This window comes from Scylla paramamosain, chromosome 2, assembly GCF_035594125.1.
Source record: "Scylla paramamosain isolate STU-SP2022 chromosome 2, ASM3559412v1, whole genome shotgun sequence".
Lineage (NCBI taxonomy): Eukaryota > Metazoa > Arthropoda > Malacostraca > Decapoda > Portunidae > Scylla > Scylla paramamosain.
The window spans coordinates 20,949,844-20,977,500 of NC_087152.1; the positions used below are offsets into that span (position 1 = coordinate 20,949,844).

Genomic DNA, 27,657 nt, shown 5'->3' on the forward strand with positions numbered 1-27,657 from the left:
ATTTATTTATTCATTTATTTATTTTTACTAAGTGTTTCTCAGTATCTAACGATTTATTTTAAAATCACTGACTTGTACAATACTTTCCCTTCAGAAAAAAAAAAAAGTGACAGCAGTATGATCCATATTTATTTATTTATTTTTTTCATTACTGTTAACTATTACTGGCATATTTATATAGTTCAAATCAAATTACACAAAAATTAATCATATAGTAAATAAATCAGAGACATTCTTAAACAGTTTATTAATTTCAATTATAAATTTAATAATATTTTCAGGACATGTTCCTTAATCAATATGTAAATTATACCTACTAGCTAATTAGTTTACTAAGGCCAAAAGATGCATGATAAAATACATAAGAATTTTCTTTACTCAAAAATTCTGCAATATGTAACCTGTAATCTGCATAGATTCTGAAAATTATTATAATAATGAACAGGAGAAGAACGTAAGTATTAATCGTTAAATAATGAAATATTTTGTGTTAAAATTACGTGACCTAGAAACATAGTTTCTTACAGATATGGTCTCTTGTTCTGAATCAAGACGTGGTCTAAAGAGAGAGAGAGAGAGAGAGAGAGAGAGAGAGAGAGAGAGAGAGAGAGAGAGAGAGAACCTATTTATACTTCGTAATACTGAACAATGTGAAGGTCACAGAAGTCGACTGGTCTTCTACACTCACTACTATTTTGATTTGCGTCTAATATGATAAATGCAGTTGCTTCCCTAGTGCAGTTAGTTTCTTATAGATATGTGATGAAAACCGAAGAAAATTATTTGTTTGAACAAAGGTAACAGGTTTTAGCATTCCATTTAGCCTGAGTGGACCGAAGACAAGTTCAGTTTCTAAATCAGAACTGGTAATTCCGTTTTCTGTGTAAATAAAAAATGACCAAACTTATTAGATATCCCAGCACTAAAGGATCGTGCTCCCATTGAAGTAGCTTTTCTAAGGTATGTACGTAAAGTGGTAAAAGCACCTCCAAGCTATAAAATACCAGTTACAGTAAAAAAAACTGAAATCTACAGCAGAAATGACACTTACTAGACAATAAGTCTTATGCAGTGACAACCCGAAGATGGAACACGCAAGAGAGATATTGGGTCTTTTTTTGTGGAACTGTGGAAAGTATGTGAAATATGTGGAAGAAACAGGAATGGATGCTACATAGCTGAAGCACCTGACAATGAAGCTAAATGTAAGTGACGATAATCACTGTTTCCTCATGGTGAAGACGAACTCATTGTACATTGGCTTACGGAAGAAAAAACCGCTTAAATCAGGTATTAAATTGATGGACTTGCCAGGCGGTGGAGCGATGGAGAAACTTTGGAAGATCATTGAGGTGATGATGAACAGTTCCATCCGGGCCAAACTCTCACCGGTGCATACTCGTTTTCCTGCATTAAATAAAAACACAGAACGAAAATAAGTTACTGTAATAGTTTAAACTTTACAGCAAAGTCTTTTGTTCAGTTGCCCAAATTAAAATCAGGAGAAAATGTGTTAAATCAGGGTGGTCTAATTACGGGCCCGCGGCCACCGATTGATTGTATTATTAATTTATTTTGTACTCGAAAAACACACACGAAGTTTGTGTTTGTATATGAACTAGTACTAGGTTATCGGAAAGAACTGTCATGATACTGGGGAGAAATATAAAGTGCATAAGGTTCAGGTGGAGATTCAGGAAGGCTCAAATACTTTTTGTGGGGCACCTCTCTATCATGTATAGCATAAAAACAGGCTGTGTTAAACTAAGGTTTGAAAGATATAGGACGAAAGAAAAAGTGAGGAATGTACGCCTCCATGGCAGACACTACCACCTCTGTTATGCAGTCAGCACACAGAGACGGGTCTTTTGAAACAGTAGTCATTCCATGGAAAATCTGCACAATACCTCCTCAGGTGCCCCCCATTAACAGAAAGAAAACGCTAGAGCAGGGGTTCTTAACCTTTTGATGGTTCCATACCCCCAATGGATTGTCGAATATGGCCCCATACCCCCTTCACTTGACTGTTCAAATAATTATCACCAATCCTATTATTTGCCATTATGTCTTCCAGATACGAGTATTTCAATCGCTTGAATTTACTGTACTTTAGATACGGATTACTAGGAAAAAAAACATAACCATTGATAATTTTCTTATTTTTTTTTACTGAAAGCAAAATTAATAAAGTTATAGTTCCGTTTTATTATACAAAAAAAAAAAAAAAAAAACATAAATGTGCAAGTTTTTAGTCCCTTGACTACATAAAAACATAACCATTGATCATCTTATTATTTTTTTTACTGAAAGCAAAATTAATAAAGTTATAGTTCCATTTTATTTGTAAATAAGAACAGAACATAAGTATGCAAGTTTTTAGTACCTCGACTACATATAAACAACCATTGATAATTTATTATATTTTTTTTACTGAAAGCAAAATTAATAAAGTTATAGTTTCGTTTTATTACACAAAAAAAGAACAACATAAATGTGCAAGTTTTTAGTACCTAGACTACATGAAACAGACTTTTACTAATCTAGTGAAATATTTGCTGTTGTTTTTGTGCTATCAAAGCATGGAATCGTGGTACAGTTACTGACAAAGCTACTCGCATGTCATCTGACACATCAAGTCGATTTCTCCACTTTGATTTCATATTTTATAATGCAGAGAAGCCTGTTTCACAGAGATACGTAGTTGTGAAGGGAACCAAAACATGCATTGCCCTAATGTAGGGTAGCGCGCGCATCGCACTGGCAGAGGGGGAAACTACCAGTACCCAGAAATCGAGTCCCTGACCCCCGGCCTTTGGTTCTCATACCCCCAAGGAGTATGGATACCCCCGGTTAAGAACCCCTGCGCTAGAGGCACCTCCACTTTCAGGAATCCTGAGAAGTTATTGGAGCAATAGGACAAGATACAGATGGAAAATCATTGTGTCTTGAGTGTCAACAAACAGTTGATGTGATGAAAGAATGTAATATCAGGAGGCACAGCACACGGTATGCCCGGTATGCGGGAAAATCCTACAACAATATTTTCACTGACATCAAGACCATCAGACAGTGAGTCTTACAGCATCATGGAGTTGCTTATGATAGACAGATCATTTAGAAATGGAAAACTGATAAGACATTGAACAGTGAAAATGACACAAGCGTTTAAGGAGGAAAAAGAACTTAGAAAATTTGAGTGTGTCATTATCCCACCAAACAGTTGAAAGAAGAGTAACTGATCTTAAAAAGAATTTAGATATAATGAAGTATTGCAAATATTTTTCATTGCCTCTACATGTCAGTACATATATAAGAGACGCCAATCAATTGCTCATATTCACACGCACTGTAGAGGAAGATTTCGGGGTACACGAAGAGCTCGTTAAGATGCAATCCTTGAATGGTGGTACAAGAGGTTCAGATATTTATGCTGCACTCGAATCAGTTGTCAATGAATATGGAGGATTTCAAAAGTGTTCTTTTATTGTAACAAATAGTGCAAGAGCTGTGACTGGCATTAATGTGAGACTAGTTGGTATGCTGAAAGAAAATGAGTTGATTGTATCACACTACACTGCATTATCCACCAAGAAGCATCATGTGGCAAAGTGTTACAGATGAGTGATACCATGCACAGTGTGGTCGGGATGGTGAATTTAATCAGAAGTGGTAATGAGTCACAACGACACAGAAACTTTACATCTTTCCTTGAAGAAATGAATGCAGAATTCAGTGACGTACCACTGCACTCGAGTATCAGGTGGCTTAGTGCTTGAAAAACGCTCCTACATTTTTTACTCTCCAGAACGATATCCTTTGCTTTCTTCAAAATGAACAGCTTAACAACACAGAGCTCTACCAAACTTAGCTACAAGATAGAGGCTTTATTTGCTCCCTACCATTCCAAATAGACATGACAGCACACTTGAATCTGCTTAATCTGAGATTACAAGGCAAGCAACAAAATATTTCTCAACTGCCCGGAAACAATGAAACCCTCCACAAGAAGCTGCTGCTCTTCAGTACATGTTTAAGAAAGGATGATCTTGCACACTTTCCTTCATGCCGTGAATTCATATGGCAGATCATATCGAGTCAGACATTTCATGCTTTGACAAAAAAAAAAAAAAAAAACGGAAGCTTATCTGTTGAATTTGGAAAAAAAAAAAATTAGACTCGGAAACTGAAGCCCATTCTTCTTTTAACAACTCAATGGAAGTTAATGCGTGGAAGTTAATGTGAAGACACCATTACCAGAACTTCAGCTTGAGTTGTGTAAATTACAGTCTGATCCAATGTTACTTTCAAAGAAAAATTAAAATCAGGAGAGTTTCTGGAATTTGGTTTGCAAGGATAGATTCACATCTCATCTCTAGCTAAAACAACTTCTATGAAGTTAGGTTTTCTGAGACATCTCCACCAATTTTTCTCATCCTTCCAGCTGCTAACCCTGAATATACTCCATGTATGGAGTATGCTTCACATGTCTGGGGGGTTCCACTTATACCGCTCTTTTAGACAGGGTGGAATCAAAAGCTTTTCATCTCATCAACTCCTCTTCTCTAACTGACTGTCTTCAGCCTTTTTCTCATTGCCGTAGTGTTGCATCTCTAGCTGTCTCCTACCGTTGTCTTTATGTTAACTACTCTTCTGATCTTGCTAAATGCATGCCTCCCCTCCTCCCGCGGCCTCGCTGTACAAGACTTTCTTCTTTCTCTCACCCCTATTCTGTCCACCTCTCTAATGCAAGAGTTTCAGTCATTCATCCCATTCCCTGGTAAACTCTGGAACTCCCTGCCTGCTTTTGTATTTCCACCTTCCTATGTCTTGAACTCCTTAAAGAGGAAAGTTTCAAGGCACTTATTCTTCAATTTTTTATTACCGCTTTGAACCCTATTCAGAGACCGGCATCTCAGTAGACCTTCTCTCTCTCTCTCTCTCTCTCTCTCTCTCTCTCTCTCTCTCTCTCTCTCTCTCTCTCTCTCTCTCTCTCTCTCTCTCTCTCTTTTACTTTTTGAATTCTTGTTGCCTTTGGCCGGTGTCCCTCCTACATTTTTTTTTTTTTTTTCAGACAGGGTTTCGTGCTCTAAAATTCGAATTTGATGAGATACATCAATATAAAAAAAAAAGTAAAAAAAAAAAACAAAGAAAAATTGATACTTAAAGGACAAAATAATTGCAACACTAATGTACCAAAAAAATTATGTCATATAGCACTGAATCAGTTCACAAGTAATACCTAGGGATTTATACAGCATAAAGACCTCGACAAACTTACCCACACCGAAGGCTAGAAATCCTTCCTTTTTCATAGAGAGTTTGCCGTTTTCATCCAGCCAACGCTCCGGCCTAAACTCGTTGGGTTGAACCCAGTAGCGGTTATCATAATGGATGGATGTGACGGAAGAACTCAATATCGTTCCCTGCAGAGACAAAGACAAGTGTGACCATTATAATGAAAACTTTCAGAATCCAATGTCATGTTGTTCTTATTATTGTCAGAACCACAAATAAACATCACAGGAGAATCGAACCTTGGGAATGGTGTATCCCCCGAGCTGAGTATCTGTGTTTGCCATGTGCTGCACTCCGAAGTTTACCAAAGCCGAAATCCTCAGCACTTCATTAATTACAGCCTCTGTGTATGGCATTCTAAGAAAAGATGTAATTCAGAGTAGAGTAACGAAATCATACACATATACTAAAGTAGTAGTTAGCAGAAAGCAGAATAGTCACTTTTAACATAATTATGAATAATATAAAGGGAAAATGTGCCACCTTGGCCTTTCCGTCAAAGTGGGCAGAATTCCGTTGCAAAGCACTTCGTCAATCTCGGCATGTAATTTTCGCTGCACGTGAGGATGGGATGCCAGGAAGCAACACATCCAGTTGAAGGTGTTAGTAGTAGTCTCACTACCAGCGAAGAACAAATCGAACACAAGAAAAGCCAAGTCCGCATCTGACACAGAAAGAAAAAAAATGCCCTATATGAAAGTAAGCAAAGTATAAGTATCTAAGAACAGTAAAATATTGCAGTAGATAATAAAATATTCAACACGTGTGGAGGCGAAGCCTAGTAACCGTTGGCTTTTAATTCTGGAAGAAAGTAGTGTTGTTATACTCCTGGAGCCAAGTAATTTTTTTTTTTTTTTTAATGTGAGGGTTCCGAGATTATCACCCTGATTTTGATAGGGGGCTACTGAATCGTACCAGGATGTGCACTCTGAAACCCAGAAATTATGTCACAAATTGTGGTTTTACAAAAGTTGTACGTGATTTTAAGGATCTGTCCGTCAGTAAAGGCATTGAATTCTCATGGCCCTTGATGAACCATATCATATGTTGGATCAAGGCATCGGATGTTTGAGTAGCTGGCAGACTGAACTCACTTCTCGAAATAAGTTATGTGCTTGGTGTAGTGACCTCGCTGATTTCACGTTGGAGGTTCACCACAATCAACATCTCATAGTCCAGTGTGTAACTTTTTTATTTTTTAATTCCAGTTTCCATTTATGTATAAAGTACATTCTTTTCGTAGTTTTGGAAAAAAAAAAATTTCCAATTTTGCCAAATTTGGGCATTAAGAGTTATGTTGCATGTTTTTGTCATCTTTTAAATCCTTACAAGACTTAATTTTCCTGCTAGAAGACTTTTGGTTATGCCTAAACAGAATGAGTGTACTTCGAATGTCGTAAATGATTAATCTCACAGTGTTATTTTTTTTTCTATCAATTTTCAGTTGCACCATGAAATTCATCTGTCTCATAATACTAAAAACTACTATATTGTGTACTTTACTGGCATAAACAAATGAATATGGAGTTCATTCTCCTGTGATATTTGATTTGATTTATTATGTGTTACAATCTTAGAATTTTGCACCTCATAATATATATATATATATATATATATATATATATATATATATATATATATATATATATATATATATATATATATATATATATATATATATATATATATATATATATATATATATATATATATATATATATATATATATATATATATATATATATATATATATATATATATATATATATATATATATATATATATATATATATATATATATATATATATATATATATATATATATATATATATATATATATATATATATATATATATATATATATATATATATATATATATATATATATATATATATATATATATATATATATATATATATATATATATATATATATATATATATATATATATATATATATATATATATATATATATATATATATATATGTGTGTGTGTGTGTGTGTGTGTTTTCGTTTACAGTGTTGAACTTTTTTTTTATACAAAGAAATTCAACAAATTCACTGCGTAGCTAGCTGCTTATAAAGACCATCTTTTGATTGGTAATGTGTTGCATAGGTATTTTTCTCTTGCTACTGCAGCCAATTAAGTAAGGTTACTTTTCACTTAGCAGATCCTTTGAGTCACGTACAATTTTGGTAAAACCGTGATTTGTTACATAATTTTCGGGTGTCAAAAATGAAAGATAAAGTAATTATAAACCGGAAATATTCTATCATCAGATGTTCTTAACGCCATGGCTTAGAAGTTACAGGACATTTAAATATGAATGCGCATCATTGGCAAATAGCTGCAAACGGGTCGCCCAGCAACGTCCAGCTGATCGCTTTTGCTGTATGGAATTCCTTATATTTTAGCTATTATTTGCCACAATGATGCACTGCGTTCTTAAATTCACATACTTTTATTAATGAAAACATTGATGTGTAATGAATAAAATTCTGCCTACAACCACTAATGCTGCCCTCTCCTCCTTCCCCCCACCATTCTCTATGCCAGTTCTTGGCGCGTTCATATCAAAATGCTGCCTGAACCATGCCGTAAAAACATTTTACCATGAATATTTCCGACTTAGAATGATGGAGCTGATGGAGGGAGTGAAAATCGGTGGATGGAACATCTTTAAAAGACTTACCGCTGTAGGTAGTCTCTGTATCATCTTTATTGGTCTCCATTTCCAGTAGATAGCCATCAATTAAGTCTCGTGGGTTGTCTGGATCCAAAGTGGCGCGGTGATTTTTTATTTCCTCCTAAACACACAATACAATGAAACCATCACGTTTCTCAAAAATTTACTGCATCTAAACAATTGTTGCTCTTTATTTTAAAAATCCAACGAATTTATATGTAATAAGATAATTGTTTGTCTTTAAATGTAAAAAGCAGTCTGATATTTTGGAGAATGAAAAAAGTGCTCCGCAAATGTACTTTGTTGAATAAAGTAGTATCAAAATCTGGAACAAAGAAATAACATACAGTAAGATAAATCATAACTTACATAAAAGTAAGCGAAGAATCTCTCCTTCATCTGCACCATTCCATGATAGTTTATCAATCGTTTGAAGAGGAATTCCGGCATGATAGTTTGAAGCCACGGCAGGAAGTCCTTAAAGGCCAGTCGATTTGAAAGTATCACGAAGTCGTCCATATCTTTTGCAAAGCTCTTTAATTTTTTGTCTTCTGCATCAAACTGTCTGCCTGTTGGTATGGAAAAATAATACATTTTGTTTGTATAAAAAATAAATAAATAAATAAATAAAAATAAAAAGTATCATCGTTTATAAAACAATTACGAAAACAAAAAAATTGCCGCATTGTCCTGTAGAAGACATGAAATTATTAAAAAATAGCTTACTGCTTTTGCATAGAACTGTTTACACACACACAATAAGATAAAAGTAAATACAGAGAATATTTTGGTATTTTACTTAATCAAAGAGCAATGAAAGAAAATATTTATCAGGTTATTTTGTAGAAAAGATAAGTGAATAACAAAATGCAACTTGTTTTATACTATAAGCAATACAATTAAAGGAAAATTCATTAAGTAATAGTAATAAATTTGCGAATTGTAGCATAACATTGTGTGAAACTCGGTGTTTGCTGGAACTCACGGATCACTAGTCGTCTGTCTGAAACTTTAATGTGGTTGTCCTCGAAAGGCGTTCTGTGCTATCATAGATTTCAGTATTCAGGGGGTACCTTGAGAATACACCCAAGAAATGGTGTCTCGGCAACTGAGGGTGTAATGGCTGTGATGACGGGATATATATATATATATATATATATATATATATATATATATATATATATATATATATATATATATATATATATATATATATATATATATATATATATATATATATATATATATATATATATATATATATATATATATGTGTGTGTGTGTGTGTGTGTGTGTGTGTGTGTGTGTGTGTACCTAGAAGTCACTTTCTACTGAATTCAGCTGCATGTTGGTGGAGATGACCGTGGCAGGATAGATGATGGTGCCTCATTGATTCTCCGATGAATACTGGCAGCGTGGAGTACGTGGGTAGTAATTTAGATTTTGGTTGATTGTGCAAGTGAAGGTAACACAACAAACAGATGATTCTCGATTTAATGTTGGACAGATGTACACGTGTGATATCGAAACAGATTACGATGGATGTGACGATGTTTAACTCTCTCTGAAGTCTCTGATCTGATCTCTGCTCTCTGAAGACTGACTCTAGCTACCTATACAGGCTCTATTCATGTGAAAGAAAGTGGATCAGGTTTGATTTAATGTTGGTTCTTGCTTTAATGTTGGACAGAGATGTACACGTGTGATATCGAGAGAGATTACGACGGACGTGACAATGCTTGACTCACTCTGAACTGTCACTGATCCGATTTCTGCTCTGAAGACTGACTCTAGCTACGCATACAGGCTCTATTTATGTGAAAGAAAGCGGATCAGGTTTGAGAATCTGAGATGAACGGATGACCAATCAGATGCCTGTAAATGTGGTAAAGAGACCAATGACAGAGCTCGTTATTCTGACTAATGCCCTGCGATGAAGAGAAGGAAGGCGATGCAAGTGTTTTCCCTAAGGACTGGCAGGAATATAGGGAAGGTGTGATATTCCCTTGAGAAGGAGAGAGGAAAGAGAAAGGTTAAAACAGATCAGACTGGCCAAGTGAGGACAGTGCAAGTAGATATAAATGCTGGACAGTGAAATATATGAGTGGTGAATATATACAATAATAATTGTTATGACTGAAGCGACTGATACAGTGCCTTCCCTCCACTAAGAATGCTTCCTCGCATTATAACATAATAATAATGGCAGCAATAAGATATGAGCAATTAATAGATAATACATGACATATGAGAGAGAGTACAGAAGCGATAACCTTGGTAACAATATACAGACATGATAACATAATACAACACATTTAAGTATATATATATATATATATACTCGTATATATATATATATATATATATATATATATATATATATATATATATATATATATATATATATATATATATATATATATATATATATATATATATATGATATTGAAACTGAGAATGATTAAACCTTAGCGTGAGAACGAAGTTTTTGTCTATAAGAAGAAGGTGTGTGTGGGAAGACTTCAGGAGCTTTGAGGATCAGTTGAATCAGAATAAAGTGTTACCTGATGTGCACATTCATCATCGAAACCTTTGTTCACACACTTCAAGTGATCGACATGGACGATTTGCTCTGCTAAGGTCTTGAGATCTAGAATTTTTACTTTGTGGCCATGGAAAGAATTGATTACATGATGTGGACCAGTGAATAATGGATCTACTCGTAACTTAGAGTTGCAATCGTGACATCTAGTGAAAATGATGTCGCCAACTTCGAAAGAAGAATCTGTTGCTCTACAATGTTGTTTCCGCACCATCTCAGTTTGTTATACAGTGAGGCGATCATGAATGACCTTATTAGTGTACCGAAAATCACGCAGACGACATTTTGACATAGTCATCCATATTTTAGACAGAACGAGGTGCGCTGTGAAAAAAAAAAAAAAAATCGTATGGAAGATGCTCGTCTTTACCGAACAGCATGAAATGAGGAGACTCGTTGATAATAGAGTGAATTGATGAGTTGACAGAGCAGGCTAGCCAAGGAAGCCATTTGTACCATGAGAACTTTGCTTCTGTTATGTAACGCAGAACGTCAAGGATACGTTTATTACAACGCTCTACTTTGCCATTTGAACTGGACGAGTAAGGGACAATGTTACATTTCTTGATGTGAAATTCCTTACAAATCTGTAAGACAGCGTTATTGAATTCAGTGCCATTGTCAGATAAGAGGACATGAAGAGAGTCATAAGGACAAATTATGTTATCAGTGATCGTGAGACCAACAGAATTTGTAGTTCTGTTCTTGAGAGCAACGACAATGGTGAACTGGAATATACAGGTAACTGTTCTCTGTAAGTGGAAGTTTGAGCAAATCAACAGAGACTGAATCCCAAGGGGCTGAAGCAATGGGATAAGGTAGTGAGGGACTGTCGTGAGCGAGTGATGGACGGTGTGAAGCACACTGAGAACAGAGTGCACATTGCTGAAAGATATCTTTCCTCATAGTCAGCCAGAAATACGAGTATGTTCATTATGCTTGTGCCAGGCATCTGTCACGACCTGGACGTCCTGCGTGGAGTGAGTCGTGGAAATAGTGAAGGATGGTACTCACTAACGACTGAGGTATCACGATCTGAGATAACCACTTACTAGAATTGTCAGTAGAGACGTCACTCAACTTATACAAGAGGCCGTCGTGCATGAAAAATGTATCAGCACTCACTTGCAACTTAAGAAGATTTGTCTCGTCTCCAGATTCGAGGTAATATGCAAAACTAGAACAGAACGCGTCTGAATGAAATTGGGGCTACATTGGGTGATAATGCATCGACCACTGAGTTTGTCTTACCGGGAATATACGAAAATGTAGGATTGAATTCGCTGAGCGAGCAAATTGACCTGTGAAGTTGTTGCCTTTGAAGGTCTCTGTGACAACATAATAATCAGTGTGAACATGAATTTCATAGCCTAATATGAGTTCACAAAAATTACGTACCCCCTAGATCACAGCGAGACTTTCATGTTTCGTAACGTCATAATTTTCTTCTGCCTTATTGAGGAGGCTGTTAGCATACGCTACCACGTGAAGTTTACCAAGTGAGCCCCTTTGCATGAGAACAGCACTGATTTGGAAGACTGAAGCATCTGCTAACAAAATGTGGTTACAAGAAGTTACACCGTTGTCTGACAAGGAAGATGGTTAAGAATGAAGCTAAGACTGGGTAGTTAGATTATGTAACATGAGAATCCCGTGCAAATAATGTCTCATCGCTAGGAGGAGGAAGAGTTGCGATTGATGTTACCCCACCAGCAAGAGGAGTATTACAGGGAAGAATAGTAGGAATATAAGTATCCCCTTAAGCGATTTCGTTGATAGCAGGGAATAAGCTGATATCATACTTGGACATGGTGTTGAACCCTATGAGAAGATTAGCATTGAAAGAGACATTTGATACAATGTAGAAATAATCACATATGTCTGGTTCCTGAGGTGATAAAGGCAGTGATAAGAGTACTTTCCCATGAGTTAAGACAATTTTCCCAGATATACCATTGAGATTAATGTCAGGAAGTAATGCTGTGATGTGATTCTGAGAAGAGGAAGAGAGTCTCCTAAATACATCCATCTTGATAAGGTTAACAGCAGCACCCATGTCAAAGAAAGCTTTGTATGATGCAGAATGACATGTGACATCTGTGACAATGCCATTAAATAATCCAGCATATCTAATGTCAACTGAAGTAAGTGCTGAATTAGGATGATGGGTGAAGCATACCTTGTGCTTTGTACGCTGTTTAGGTACTTAAGAAGGTGATTTGAGGATTGATGATGATATTATGATGGATTGCCCAGGGACGGGTTTGTAAAGTTTCCCGATGATGTTTGTTGAGCAACCTGATACTCTGCATGATGATGCCTGAAGTCTTGCAAGGAATTACCTACCCTTTTGTGGAAGGAACAGAATGCATCAGAGTTGAATGAGTGTCTTCCTGAGCTATCAAGAACAACCTTACATTGTGCGATAGCATGACCATGCAGCTTGCAACGGGTACAGGTGACATTTCGTGGCCTGGACTTTGATCGAGTCTACTGATACCAAGGTGAAGAGGGTGCACGTCTAGCGTAAAAAAATAATAAAACATAAATAAAATAAAATAAATACGTCCATGAGAAGATGAAGAAGGACAAGAAAGTGGGTGAGGAGCTGAGATGGAAGAGTCAGGTGAGGAGCGTCAAATACCTGAAGAGGCTCAGAGCTGGGAAGAGGACGCTTATCAGATATTACTTTGCAGATACCATACATGTAATCTGTTTTAGTTGAATTCGATATCACTTGCGACCTGGAAGTTTAGAGCATCAAGGAAGGTGGTGAACAAGAGATAAGCTATGAGTCTTTTTAACTCATCCTTTGACAGTGAGTCACCAGTAAACCAATTTGAACCTTGGAGTTGAGCGATCAGTTCCGACCTCAGAGAGGAAGCAATGTTTTCTTCCTTGTAAGTATTAGTGTATGAGTGGACATGCTGTGTGATTTGGAGAGTTTGAGGAGAGAATGGATGGCTCCAACCTTTGAATGACTCTGGAAACGATTCCTGAGGTGAGTGGTAAAGTCATCAAAAGTAGTGAGAGAAGCGAATTTATCTGATTTTACCAACAGGCCGGCGAGACTCGAGGGCTCGTGACAGATACTAGATTTCAAAATAGATATTTTATCCTTATCAGATGTAGCTGAACGTCTGGCACATTCCTCCTGAATTCTCTGAATAAACTAATGAACGGTTTATGTGTCAGCTCCAGAAAAAAATAGGAAGTCGATGAGATTTATGAATAAAGGTGATGTGAGGTGTTGTGCTGTTTTTAGCGGACATTGTGGCAAGTAGTAATGAAGATGACAGTGCACAACTTGACCGTGTTTACACAAGACGTGTGTGTCACAGGAGAATGGAATCAACATACACAGAAATATTAAACACACACACAATAATACACAATATGATAACACAGAACAACAATAAATAATAATGAAGGACAGAAGGGAATAATATATACACTGACAGACAGACAGGAGATGGAAAGGCAGACAGACAGATAGACAGACTGACAGATAATAAACAGACACAACTTAGCACTAGAAGAAGGAAGAGTGGAGAAGACAAGGAAATGAATGAGGATTGGAATGAATACTTAAATTTGCGGTGATAAAGGTGACTGCCGAGTGATTGGAGAACATTGCTGGGAGGACTCAGAGTGGAGGAGAGAAGGAATGAGGTGAAGGTGTGTATGTGCTCACATGAGGAATGGCTGCGCGGGGCAGCTGCAGCGACGTGGGCGCCTGTGCTGGATCAGTGGCCGAGCGGGCGGGAGCAGAGGTCACTGGGATAGAGTGGGCGCCGGTGAAGTGAACTGACCTAGGATTTGAGTGCAGTGATGGACAAGCAGGTTCAGGACCGCGACTTGCCACGTCGATAGCGATACACTCACGATTTCTTCTGTGATGAAGATGACGCCTCGCAACTTGCTTACAATAGTGGCGTGATATTAGTGTCTCAGCGTATGCTGATTTATTAGAGACGAGAAGTTCGAATGTTCCTCGATTCTATAACATCGCTGCATACCACTTGTACCGAGAAGTCACTGCCACTTCTGCTGATGGATTTCAATGGTTGTTGTTTGCTTTACTGGATGTTGCTGGAGATGACGGTGGCAGGATAGATGATGGTGGCTCGTTGATTCTGGTAGCATGGAGTACGTGGGTAGTGGTTTAAATTATGGTTGATTGTGCGAGTGAAGGTAACACAACAGACAGATGTACCTTCTTGATTTAATGCTGGACAGAGATTGTACGCGCGCGATATCGAGACAGATTACAACGGACGTGACGATGGTTCACTCTTTATCTGAACTGTCTCTCATCTGATTTCTGCTCTCTGAAGACTGACTCTAGCTACGCATACAGGCTCTATTTATGTGAAAGAAAGTGGATCAGGTTTAAGAATCTGAGAGGAAGAGATAGCCAATCAGATGCCTGTAATTGAAGTAAAGGGACCGATGACAAAGGTCGTTATTCTGGTTATTCTGACTAATGCCCTGTGAGGAAGACAAAGAAGGCGATGCTTGTGTTTTCCCTAAAGACTGGCAGAAATGTAGGGAAGGTGTGATATTCCCTTGAGAGGGAGAGTGGAAGTAGAAAGGTTAAAATTAGATCGGATTGGCTAAGTGAGGATAGTGCATGTGGAATACTGGACTATGAAATATATGAGTGGTGAATATATGCAATAATAATTATTATGATTGATGTAACTGATATATATATATATATATATATATATATATATATATATATATATATATATATATATATATATATATATATATATATATATATATATATATATATAATGCTGGTGTGAGGACACACGCCCACACTCTTGCCGCCCACATTTAATGGCGCGCTTTTTCGCGTGGGACTTGACGCCTCAGGCGCCATCCTTGACCAACCACATGGAGTGAGGTCAACAATTGTCTCCGCCACCCACTTGTTTCCGCAGTGATCCGGCCTGCTCCACGGCGTTTGGGCTCCTATTGACCTCTCGAGCCCCCTTTCCCTGTTGACCACTTGGGGACAAGAACCCAGCCATGACCTCAGCCGACAATCCCAGCATCCGGTAGTCCTTATCCAGCCAGCCTACGGTGCTTTCTTCAGCTGCTTTCAGGGCCTCTTTCAAGCTTCTCCTGCCAAGCCTGCCTCACTAACCTGTTCCCTTACGACTTCAAACCATCACCGACGCCGTCCCTGTTTCAAATCTGAACTTTTCAAGCCGTCATCGCCACAAATCGACTACTTCACTGCTGATCTCGTCTTTCCAAAACTTTGGATTTCCCAGCTGTCAGTCTCCACTTCGCTACTCATCGACTGTTTTGCTTGTTTCGTCGCTTCAAGGTTGGAATTCTCACCCGTCAGTCTTCTGCTGCAAGCTGTGGCGTCTTCATGTGGCCGTCCCTGCACCCAACGCATGCCACTCACCCACCACACTTGACGAAGATTATCGCCATCATGTGCGTTATTTTGTACAGCATTATAATTGTTGGTGTATATTGTTGTCATTTTGAAATTCATTTGACACAGAAATGCCTTGTTCTCTTGTTTTAGGCATCTAGTGTTGTCCTTGTGTTTTTCTTAGCCTGTGAATCGCTGCGCTGATGTCACAGCGAGTTTTGTGATTGGCCACTGTGCTCTCTCTTCTGACATCACTGCTGTGTGAGTTTTGTGATTCGCCAGCGCGTACCCACTGTTTTGACTTTGTTCTGTGATCCTTGCATTTGGCTATGGTCCATATGTCATATGTCTGACACAGATAAGCGCGTCGTTATGAAGTGAATTATGAGCTTCAATGTGCTTGCATCACCCAATATGCTTTGTTCGCTGCGAGGACGCCGCAAGAAGGGTGTCTGAGTGATGTGGTGGGACGCTTCGATCATCCCTGCATTCCATTATCTGGTCACCTGCGACCTGACGCCAGGCCTCTGGCCGCTCGCCTATTACCACTTGGGTGTGAGGTCAACCCTCACCCTTTTGTCTCCGGGACACCACACCCTGTTGTGACCTGAGCCAGCCCAGCAACCAACCCAGCATCAGCAGTCCATGCCTGCCTTGCCTTGGTGGCGGACATGCGGCTCCTGGCAGCTCAGCACATTTTATCATCTTTTATTTAGTTTTAGTGCTATTCTGCATTAGTGTTCATCTATAGGCTGTGTTTTACTTCAGTATAGTTATTTACTTATCTGTATTGTTTTTTTTTTTTCCTCGTTTCACTTACCCACTACTTTTTTATTCCGTTTCGTTTTGCGTTTCACTTTCCTTTCACCAAACCTTAGTATCTTTATACGTTTTGGATTTTTGTGTTTTATGATATACTAAATGACGTTTTATTTTTTTAGCCTGATGCCTTCAGCGTTAAAGTGAAACGTTGCAATTTCAATAAATGAAGAATTCCTGGTTTGTCCCTGTTCACCTCACCTATATCTTGGAACTTATATATATATATATATATATATATATATATATATATATATATATATATATATATATATATATATATATATATATATATATATATATATATATATATATATTCCCACTTGGCTTCCTTACCTTGGTCCGCCTCACTCAATACGTGTCATTACTCTGACTAGACTGGACACCATCTGACAAAGAGGGCAATCGCGCCCCCAGACAAAGGGAGACGGGATGGAGCGAGCGTGGGATGGTGAGGTGGAAACGAGCCCTGTGCAGAACACAGATAATTCACTACACTCGCTCTCCCCCACACCAAAACATGTTTTAAAAAATTCTAGCTTTATTTGGGGAGCTGGATCAAAACAAATGACAGTATTGCAGAGCCCCTTCTCTTCTACACATTCCTGCAGTCTCAAGACCCCCCCCAAAAAAGGGGGTGGGGGGATGAGGCAAATTAAGTGGGAAAGGTTAACTTTGAATTTATAGAAAAGTTACGGTAACTGACGCCTGGCTCGTACACGTAAGAGACGCGTCTATTCGCTCTCTCTCTCTCTCTCTCTCTCTCTCTCTCTCTTATTTTTTTTTTTTCATTATCTTCTCCCACTATCTCGCCGTTCATAATACAAAACTTTTTAAGTCACACAAACTTATGAAATTTTAGCACATATAACAAATAAACTAAAGGCTCTGTGCATGACTAATTTAACATGTCAACGAAACTTACATTACACTTACAAGGGGGTGCATACAAATCACAAAACCAGAGAGCACTATAATAATGAGATAAAACAGAGTAATTATCCCTACTGCAAGAAACGGCAATAACTCAGCCATTCATGCTTAAATACCGTTTTCTCCTCCTACTCCTCCCATGAGACCTGTCTCTGCCTTCCACCCAGGACCCGCGGTCTCTTTGGCATCGTTAGTGTAAGGACTTACTCCTACAGGGAGTCGTACCTGCATCACTTCCCATCATGCAACAGTTACGATTGCTCTAACTTCTCCTTTGACTCTTACCTTTTCTCTTCCCTCTCCGTCGTCTTCACTACTGTTCCATTTACTCTCACTTCTCCCTCTACTGCACAACCTCTTCCTTCTTCTGTACTTTTTCCCCCACACTGTACAAATACTAGAGTCATCAAGCAGCAACAACCCTGCGCCCTTGCCACACTCAACGTGCCCACCTGGGACCGTAGCTTCCTGGTGCAACATCACATCTCTACTCGGACTAACCATCTGACAATTAACAACAATTTGGCCATATGAAGCCCTAGCAATGCTGTGGATACTTCTCCAGCTGCAAGCAACACATCACCTACAGCTTCACTCAGCACTGCCTATTGACTCTCCGCCGTAATCCCCACGTCAGCTATATCCTCCCAACTTCCACAGGAAGGAGGGATTGGGCTAGTAACATTTCTTATCTTCCCTATAACAGGAGAAACAAAACTCGTTGTAACACGGGGGAGAGGGGCCCCAGACAAGAGGTAATCAAGAATGCTTGCCTGACCAACGCTGCTTCACTCAACAACCGTGGCCATACCTGGCCACCAAAGCCGCAGCAAACACTCTCGAGTCATCCGGACTCCAAAACGGCCAAACACCGGGCCGTTACGTGCTACTAACACCCATGGAGCTCTAAACCTCTGTCCTCTCTCCGCCGGATATTCACAATATTGTTACTACCTGCAAACACTGGCTGACCCTTTGCTTCCTCACTATCCACTCCTGCCTTGCCAGGAAGTGGGGCAATGCGTCCCTGAGAGACAGAACCCTCCTTTGGTACGCTGGCAGCTGTAGTAGTAGTAATCAAAAGGGGTGGCTCAGTACGTGAGCTAACACCCACCGTGTCTGGTCCCGGCATGGGAGCAGCTTGCTCCCTGTCTCTGGTACACTCCGTAGGGGAGGAAACTTTCATGTCTTCCGCAAAGCCGGAAGCCTCTCCGCCCTCGGCAATGACCGCTAACATACCCAACACACCAGGCTGGGACTAACATTGAATACCAGTGCCCCAGCCTCCACTCCAGGTGACCTCTGCCTGAGTGCCACCTCCGGGGTGCTCTGCGGGGTGAGCTAAACAAGCAAATAAACTGTTCAAGGGCGAGTTGCCCTTGTTGATAATAAATCTCCACCCTGCCCTCGGCGGAGACAGACTGAGAACGTGGCGCACAACACCCTCAGGTATAGCACACAGCTTATGTGCTATTATTATAAGAATACTGGGCACTTTAAGTTCAACTGTTCTATGTTGGTGACAGCCACTGCTCCCAAGTCCTCCCAGAAGCCGGTGGCATTGTCTCTCAGGGCTGAGACCAGAAGAGTGATGAGGTCCAGCCAGTATTTGGATGTGAGGGTAGAAAAGCAGGAAATATTGCCCTCTCGTCTGTTATTGATACTTTACCGTTCCCCGTGAAGTCTGGTTTGGACTGATGCCATCCATTTTTGTGTAAGGTCACTGTTAAGATTGCTGGGGTTGAGTACCCTGTCACTGAATTGAGAGAGACAGCGGCACAGCAATCGCTTTGCATAAATGTTACTGGGAGGCGGGTTGGCCCCGACGAGCCTGTATGGTGACGGGGAACTGGCGCCGTAGAGAATTCCGCCACGGTGGAGACGAGGCTTTCATGCCGTTTTGGAGTGATCGCAGAAGCGCGAGTGGTACTAGCGGAAGGCCTGCTAGTGTCGGGTGTTGAATTCCTTCTAGGGAATGACCTAGTAGGTGGGAGGGTTTGGGTGAAGCTCCAATCCGTGGATCCCGTCTTAGATGAGGAGGCTGCTGAGATTCCCGAATCTATTAGTTTTATTACTCGCTCCAAGACGAGGCAAGCGCCTCTTCATCAGGCGCCCTCGCGTTCTTTGACTCCTGGGGTCGACTGGAAGCTGGTAGGACCACCACAGGAGGAATGCAAAGTTAGTGTTGATGCCGTACTGGGATAGTGCCCAGAGGCCTGCCCCGCAGCTGGCGAGGGTTTGGAAGAGTCAGAGTTGGAATATTCCTCGAGTCATAGTGCTGGGGCTGACTGCAACAGAGCAGAGCCACCAAAGGAAGCAAATGACTTGGTTGGGGATGTTGCTGTGCGAAAAGTGTTGGTCTCTAGAAGCTCCTACAAGACATTGAGACTTAGCAAAGAAATTGCTATTCAAAGTATGGGCACAAACATGTCCTGTAATCTAAAGGTGTGGCCAGTTATTTTCATGTTTATTTAGTAAATGCTTGATTTCAAAATCTTTTGAAATTCAGTATAGGTCTACATCAAGATGACGACCATAGATGAAAATATTCATTTACTATCCTTCCTCCACTCTTTATAATATTGGTCACTAATATCCTCAACTAATCCACAAACAACTTACAAATACCATGCATCAATCAGAATCGTTTCTCCATTTATTCAGACACCTTCCTTCTTCTTATCTTTTACTATCTGTCAGCACCCCCATAATCCATTTCTTGTTCACCCAATCATTCACATGTTCTCTCATCTCTCAGTCTCACCATTGTCCCTACAGTACATATCCTGCCAGTTAATCACTCACTTGCCACCATTTGCCAGATCACGTTGATTATGGTCACAAATAGCTGATGGGGAATTCTTCCGGGTGTTCCAGCGTTAATGGATAGGCTCTCTCGTAGCTTTAGCGTTTGCTGTTGCACTACTTCCACCAGTCTGGATTTGCCCATGCCGAGGTCACGCAGCTGCCGTAAAGTAAATCTTCGGTTCCTGTGCCAAAGAGCGCCACTACTCGATCCGATTCCTGAAGGTGAATACAATGCTCTAGTCACCTGTACTATAACAGCTATCCACATTAACATTTTGCTATATTCGTATATCTGAAATTTTACATTATTATATTTATTATTTATAAGTTCAATGATGGATCAGATTGACTAAGTTCGGTGAGCCAAGGTAATCTGACCATTAGAAATTGACAGAAGAGTTCTCACCAATAGCAGGATCTTCGAAAAACTTGAAGGTCTCCCAATCTGGTCTGTTGGTAAACTCAACCCTTGAGAAAGTTTCTTTCACTAACTTGTAGTCGTTGATAAACACCATTAATTGTGTTCCCATCCTCCACCTGTGTCAGAAAGACAATGTTGCGCAAACACATGCTAGGAAGTACTTACACTATAATTAGATTTACCACAAGTATTTTACTTAGACATGATGTGCAATATACTGTAGGAAAAAAATGAAAATCAACATGTTAAGTTATGTTCATTCATTCACACTCGTCCTTTTGATACACATACTTTACACTTATAGGGAAAAAAATAAACTCCAGCTGACATGGAACAAATAATGTAATCAAGCAACGTAAAATCTTATCAGATCTTTGTCAAATAATCTATAGATTCATATAACAGTTTTCCATTCAGCTACATAACTCCTCTCCACTCCTCTGCCTTGCCCGTATCACCTATCAAATGGACTTGAATCATGTCGCACGAACACTTACAGGAATATATGTCCGTACTGCTTGTGAAAGTCCGACACCTGATCCTCAAATGTCTTACTGGTCCAGGGTATGTAACCCACCAAAGGAAGGCCCCACTTTCCTGAAGAAGACCAAGTTGTTGCATTATGTATCTCAAGCTAGTGGTGATAGAAACAATTAATTATCATAGTAACTTAAAGACAATTAAACTTATATCACTGAGGTACACTCTGTTTAAAGAGATAATCGTTGTAGAATAAAGTACCAGATTGCGTGAAATATGGGACGCGTTAAGAGAAATGGACAAATAATACTAACCTGGAGGTAGTTCCGGGGGCTTTCTGAAGCTTTTCCATAACAGAAACAGCAGTCCACCAAACAACAGGAGCTCCACTAGCATTTTTACTGATCACCAACGAAGGTCTTTCTGTAATAAAATGAGATGCAGTTTATGGTTAAATTCTCAATATGAGCAACACAGTTGTCAGAAAGTAAGAATATTTTCTTGTGTACATTGCAGTTATCTCACAATATACAAGTGCCTATTGAATCACGAACATGATTACATCATTCACTTAAAAGGATATTCTCGTTTAACAAATCATACTTTCAACCCACCGAAATGATAAGGTCTTAAACATTAGATGAGGGGGTGCTGTGAACTTATCAGTAACCCAGCTGTTACCTCACTGAATGATTCCCTTTGTGTCTCACAACACAAGGAGGTAGTCACAACCTGCCCTCTAAAGACAACCCTCTTCCTTCACACAAAACTACATACACCTAATTATTCACTCGCACACATTTCACAAAATTATAAACTAAATATTGTGACTCCCTATACCAGCCTCGGGGTCCCCGTTTCGGGAGGGATCCAAACATGTTCCCCAGGTTGGACTGCTCTTCTGGTACCGACCCTAATTGTCTTAACACTCAATTTATCTTTTTCTTCATTAATTTGTGCAACTTTCGCGGCCTCTGGTTTTCAACCTGTAGAATACTACCTTTCCTCTAGTAAACCTCATCTTCTTTTCCTCACCAAAATACAAATGCCTGAGGCAACTGACAGTAGCCCCTTTTCTGTTCCATCTTGCTTTCTTTATCCTCATTTTCATTCCAAAGCTGATTGTTGCCCAGTTGCGCAACAACTTAACCTGCTCTCGTGCCCATGCTCTTGAATCTTATGAATTTTCCTCCATCTGGCTACGGCTACATAGTCACTCTCAAACTAAGATTATCAGTGTTTTATATCCCTCACTTAACTCCTTTAACTATAAAAAAAAAAAATCTTTGACTACTTAGCTTCCAAACTGGAACACATTCTGACTCTTCCCTTTTGCCTACATCTCTATTCTTGGAGAGTCCAATGTTCACCACCAGCTCTGGCTTTCCTCTCCCTTCACTGACCATCCCGGTGAACTAGCCTTTAACTTTGCTATACTCCACGACCTAGACCAACTGCTAAAACACCCTTATTGTATTTCTGACCGTCTTAGAGATACGCTCAACATTCTTGACATTTTCCTCACCTCTAATCCTTCTGCTTATGCTGTCACTCTATCTTCTCCGTTGGGTTCCTCCTATATCAACCTCATATCTGTATCTTGTCCTATCGCCCCAATTCCTCCTCAGGATCCCCCAAAGCGGAGGTGCCTCTGTCCTTTTGCTCCTGCTAATTGGGGGAACCTGAGGAGGTGTTATTCTGATTTTCCTTGGAATGACTACTGCTTCTGTGCGCTAAGGGGATAACAGAGGTGATAGTGTGTGATAATATCTGGCATGGAGGCGTACATTCCTCACTCTTTCTCTCGACCTAAACTCCCAACTATTTAACACAGCCTGTTCTCATGCTATACGAGTACATAGTAGAGAGGTAGCCCACAAAAGATACTTGAGCCTTCCATCACCTGAATCTCATGCACTGGATCAGGGAGTGCTGTGAACTTATCATTTAACCCAGCTGTGAGCTCACTGAACGTTTCTCTTTTGTGTCTCACAATACAAGGGGTCAGTCACAGGCTGCCCTTTAAAGACTAATCTTTTCCTTCACACAAAACTACAAACACCTAATTACACACACATGATTGACACAAAATTCAAAATTATTATGGCGACTCCTACACCATCTTCGGAGTCCCCATCTGGGTAGGGGATCACAGATGTCTCTAGGTCGGACTGCTCTTCTGGTATCGATCCTAAATGTCTTGACACACCTCTCAACTTTTCTTCATTAACTTCTGCAACATTCGCGGTGTATCTTCTTTTCCTCACTGAAACACAGGTGTGTGAGCCAACTGACAGTAGCCCCTTTTCTGTTCCCTCCTACTTTCTCTATCCTCATTTTCAATCCAAACTGCGTTTATGTGCGTAACCTGCAATTGTGCCCACGCTCTTGAATCTTCCGAGTTTTCCAACATCTGGCTACGACTACAGACTTACTCTTAAAATAAATATATCGGTGCTGCATATCTCTCACTTAATTCCTCTGTCTACAAAAAATTCTTTGACTACTCAACTTTCAAAGTGGAGCACATTCTGACTCTCTTCCTTTTTGCGATCATCATTCTTGGAGACTTCGATGTTCACCACCAGCTTTGACTTTCCTCTCTCTTCACTGACCATCCTGTTAAACTAGGGTTCAGATTTGCATACCTCCACGACCTAGAGCAATTAGTGCAACAGCCTACTCGTATTCCTAACCGTCTTGGAGATACGCCCAATATTCTTGACCTTTTCCTAACCTCTAATCTTTCTGCTTATGCTGCCACCCTATATTCTTTGTTGGGCTCCTCCGATCACAATCCCATATCTCTATTTTGTCCTATCACTCCAATCCCTCCTCAGGAACCCTCATAAGGAGGTACCTGAGAAGGTATTTTGCTGATTTTCCTTGGAATGACTACCGCTTCCGTGACAGAGACCTGTCTTTCTGCGCCGAGCGCATAACATAGGTGATAGTGTCTGGCATAAAGGCGTACATTCACTCTTTTTCTCGACCTAAACCTTACAAATCTTGGTTTAACACAGCCTGTTCTCATGCCATACATGACAGAAGACTGGCCCACAAAAGACTTGAGCCTTCCATCACCAGAATCTCATGCACTTTATATTTCTGCCCGGAACCATGCCAAGTTTGTTCTCCAACTAGCCAAAACTCCTTTATTAATTGAAATTGTCAAAAGTTATATATATATATATATAACTCCCCTCGTGACTTCTGGTATCCAGCCAAAAAACATCTACAATAATTTGCTTCTTTTTCTTTCCCTCTTTTATTTTAACCAGATGGCACCACTGCTATCACGTCTATCTGTAAAGCTGAACTCTTCGCTCAAACCTTTGCTAAAAATTCTACCTAGGAAGATTCAGGGCTTGTTCCTCTCCTATCAAGCTAGCCTCCTACAGCTTCTATCCTTCTCTCTGTAACTTCATCTCAAGTTTCCTTTCTGACCGTTCTATTGCTGCTGTGGTAGATGGTCACTATTCTTCTAAATCTATTAACAGTGGTGTTCCTCAGGGTTCTGTCGTGTCACCCACTCTCTTCTTATTATTCATTAATGGCCTTCTAAACCAAACTTCTTGTCCTATCCACTCCTACGCTGATGATATCACCCTACACTTTTCCACGTCTTTTCACAGACGTCCAACACTTCAGGAAGTAAACATTTCACGCAGGGAAGTCACAGAACGCCTGACTTCTGATCTTTCTAAAATTTCTGATTGGGGCATAGCAAACTTGGTATTGTTCAATGCCTCAAAAACTCAATTCCTCCTTCCATCAATTCGCCACAACCTTCCAGACAACTATCCCCTCTTCTTCTGTGACACTCAACTGTCCCTCTCATCTACACTGAACATCCTCGGTCTGTTCTTGACTTATAATCTGAACTGGAAGCTTCACATCTTATCTCTAGCTAAAACAGCTTCTATGAAGTTACCGTTCTGAGTTGTCTCCGCCAGTTTTTCTCATCCCCCCAACTGCTAACTGCACAAGGGCCTTATCTGCCCATGTATGTATGTTTAACATTTCTTGGGGGTTTCCACTTATACCGCTCTTCTAGACAGGGTGGAATCAAATGCTTTTCATCTCAACAACTCTTCTCATCAAACTGACTGTCTTCAGCCTCTCTCTCATCGCTGCAATGTTGCATCTCTAGCTGTCTCCTACCGGCATTTTCATGCTAACCGCTCTTCTGATCTTACTAACTGCATGCTTCCCCTTCTCCCATATCCTCGCTGCACAAGATTTTCTTCTTTCTTTCACCCCTATTCTGTCCACCTCTCTAATGCAAGAATTAACCAGTATTCTCTGGTAAACTCTGGAACTCCCTGCCTGCTTCTGTATTTCCATCTTCCTATGACTTGAATTCCTTCAAGAGGGAGGTTTCAAGACATTGATCCTTCAATTTTTTGACTACCGCTTTGGACCCTTTTTCTGGGACTGGCATATCAGTGGGCTTTTTTTTTTTTTATTGGATTTTTGTTGTCCATGGCCAGTGTCCTTCCTACATAAGAGAATATATATATATATATATATATATATATATATATATATATATATATATATATATATATATATATATATATATATATATATATATATATATATATATATATATATATATATATATATATATATATATATATATATATATATATATATATATATATATATATATATATATATATATATATATATATATATATATATATATATATATATATATATATATATATATATATATATATATATATATATATATATATATATATATATATATATATATATATATATATATATAAAGTCATTGATTGGGGTGATCAAGTCAAATTACAGCCAGGCTCTTTTGTATCTGTGCCACAAATTATTTAAGACAAAGTATTTATAAGAGAGAGGGTGTATGAGAGTGGCGTGGTGAAGGATTGCGTCCTCCACCCAACTAGCCACCTCCGTTCCTCCCTCGTTCCCTCACCTGTCACGTGACCAAGCCCCAAACGCGTGTCTTTGTCCGGTGTGGTGTTCCTCTAGTTCAGGAGCAGCCTGATAAGAGAAGAGAACAGATGCAGGCAGATAGGTAGTTGCATGGGAGAATGTTAGGGGGCATAAGATGACTAGTCCTTAGGTTGGGTCATGCATCTCCCAAATTATTATATTGTGGAAGTCCACTCGTGGGGTTAGTCCATGGCTAGTCTGGCCATCTTGTAAAAGTTTACTTTGGCTTTGGCGCTACTCACCGTCTGTGCTTGTGTTCTGTACATCGTCCATTGGTCTGAGTAAGCACCTGTCTTCCCATCCCCCTCCCTTTTTTTAAGGCATTATTGTGCGTGTTATATGCTACTGTCCTTTTTGTTCCATTAATGTCCGACTTGGCCAGAGGACTAGTTCGTATTGCAGTCCATGTTCAACCATCTCTCTCTCTCTCTCTCTCTCTCTCTCTCTCTCTCTCTCTCTCTCTCTCTCTCTCTCTCTCTCTCTCTCTCTCTCTCTCTCTCTCTCTCTCTCTTTCTCTCTCCAGGCTCACCAATTTTAAGAGGATATGAGCCTGTCCTCTGAGAGACTGGAGACGAGTTGAGCTCAGGCATAGTGTTATAATATCCTGCAGGGTAGTGGGTGGTACGCTCACAGGATATTCTATCATCATGTTTGTGGCATTTGTACTGTTTGTGTCCCCCTCACATGTAGCTGGGTAAGTCCTTTCTCAGGTTGTATGAGAAGTTAACGTAATATATTTTTTTTCTGTAGCCTGAGACAGGGTGGCAACCTCTGAGGCTTGTAACTGTGTATGGCCAGTCAACTGGCCTGGGTTCATGTAGCGATTGCCTCACACTGGACTGCAAAGGTGGTAGTCTAGGGAGCAGCTCACATGAAGGAGAAGCAGCTGTTAGAGAAGCTGGAACTGGAATATGTGTGCTTGCTTTCTATTTATTTATTTATTTATTTTTATTTTATTTTATTTATTTATTTATTTATTTTTTTTTTTTATATATATATTTAAGCCATAATTAAATCCAAGGAAGTGTTATGATATTTTATCATGTTTGTTATATTGGTATCTGAATGATCATGATTGGAATAAAAATATGTTAAGGTCATTTGAGCAGCCCGATAGGCCTGACCGTTCGCTACCCACAAACTTGTATCTCCAGAATCCATGACCGAATGCATATAATAGAAACCATATGATACAAACGCTCTTTCAGTTTCACGTGAT

At 39.5% G+C, this 27,657-nt stretch overlaps 1 protein-coding gene across 4 annotated transcripts in view; it reads right to left on the reverse strand.

Moving 5' to 3' along the window:
- Positions 1-231: 231 nt before the first annotated feature.
- Positions 232-27,657, reverse strand: part of LOC135111722 (cytochrome P450 2L1-like) — a 30,261-nt gene continuing 2,835 nt past the window's right edge. For 2 of the 4 annotated variants that reach the window (XM_064025367.1, XM_064025378.1), the window contains exons 2-12: positions 26,419-26,486; positions 21,764-21,872; positions 21,467-21,566; positions 20,955-21,085; positions 20,546-20,764; positions 8,355-8,554; positions 7,992-8,106; positions 5,779-5,959; positions 5,535-5,652; positions 5,279-5,423; positions 232-1,407 (exon numbers count right to left, since the gene is read on the reverse strand). In XM_064025367.1, the coding sequence (XP_063881437.1) occupies positions 1,220-1,407; positions 5,279-5,423; positions 5,535-5,652; positions 5,779-5,959; positions 7,992-8,106; positions 8,355-8,554; positions 20,546-20,764; positions 20,955-21,085; positions 21,467-21,566; positions 21,764-21,845 (1,479 nt within the window). In that variant the 5' untranslated portion in view covers positions 21,846-21,872; positions 26,419-26,486 and the 3' untranslated portion in view covers positions 232-1,219. The remainder of the gene's footprint in view (positions 1,408-5,278; positions 5,424-5,534; positions 5,653-5,778; positions 5,960-7,991; positions 8,107-8,354; positions 8,555-20,545; positions 20,765-20,954; positions 21,086-21,466; positions 21,567-21,763; positions 21,873-26,418; positions 26,487-27,657) is intronic. The other 2 variants (XM_064025387.1, XM_064025395.1) reach the window with 1 other exon arrangement.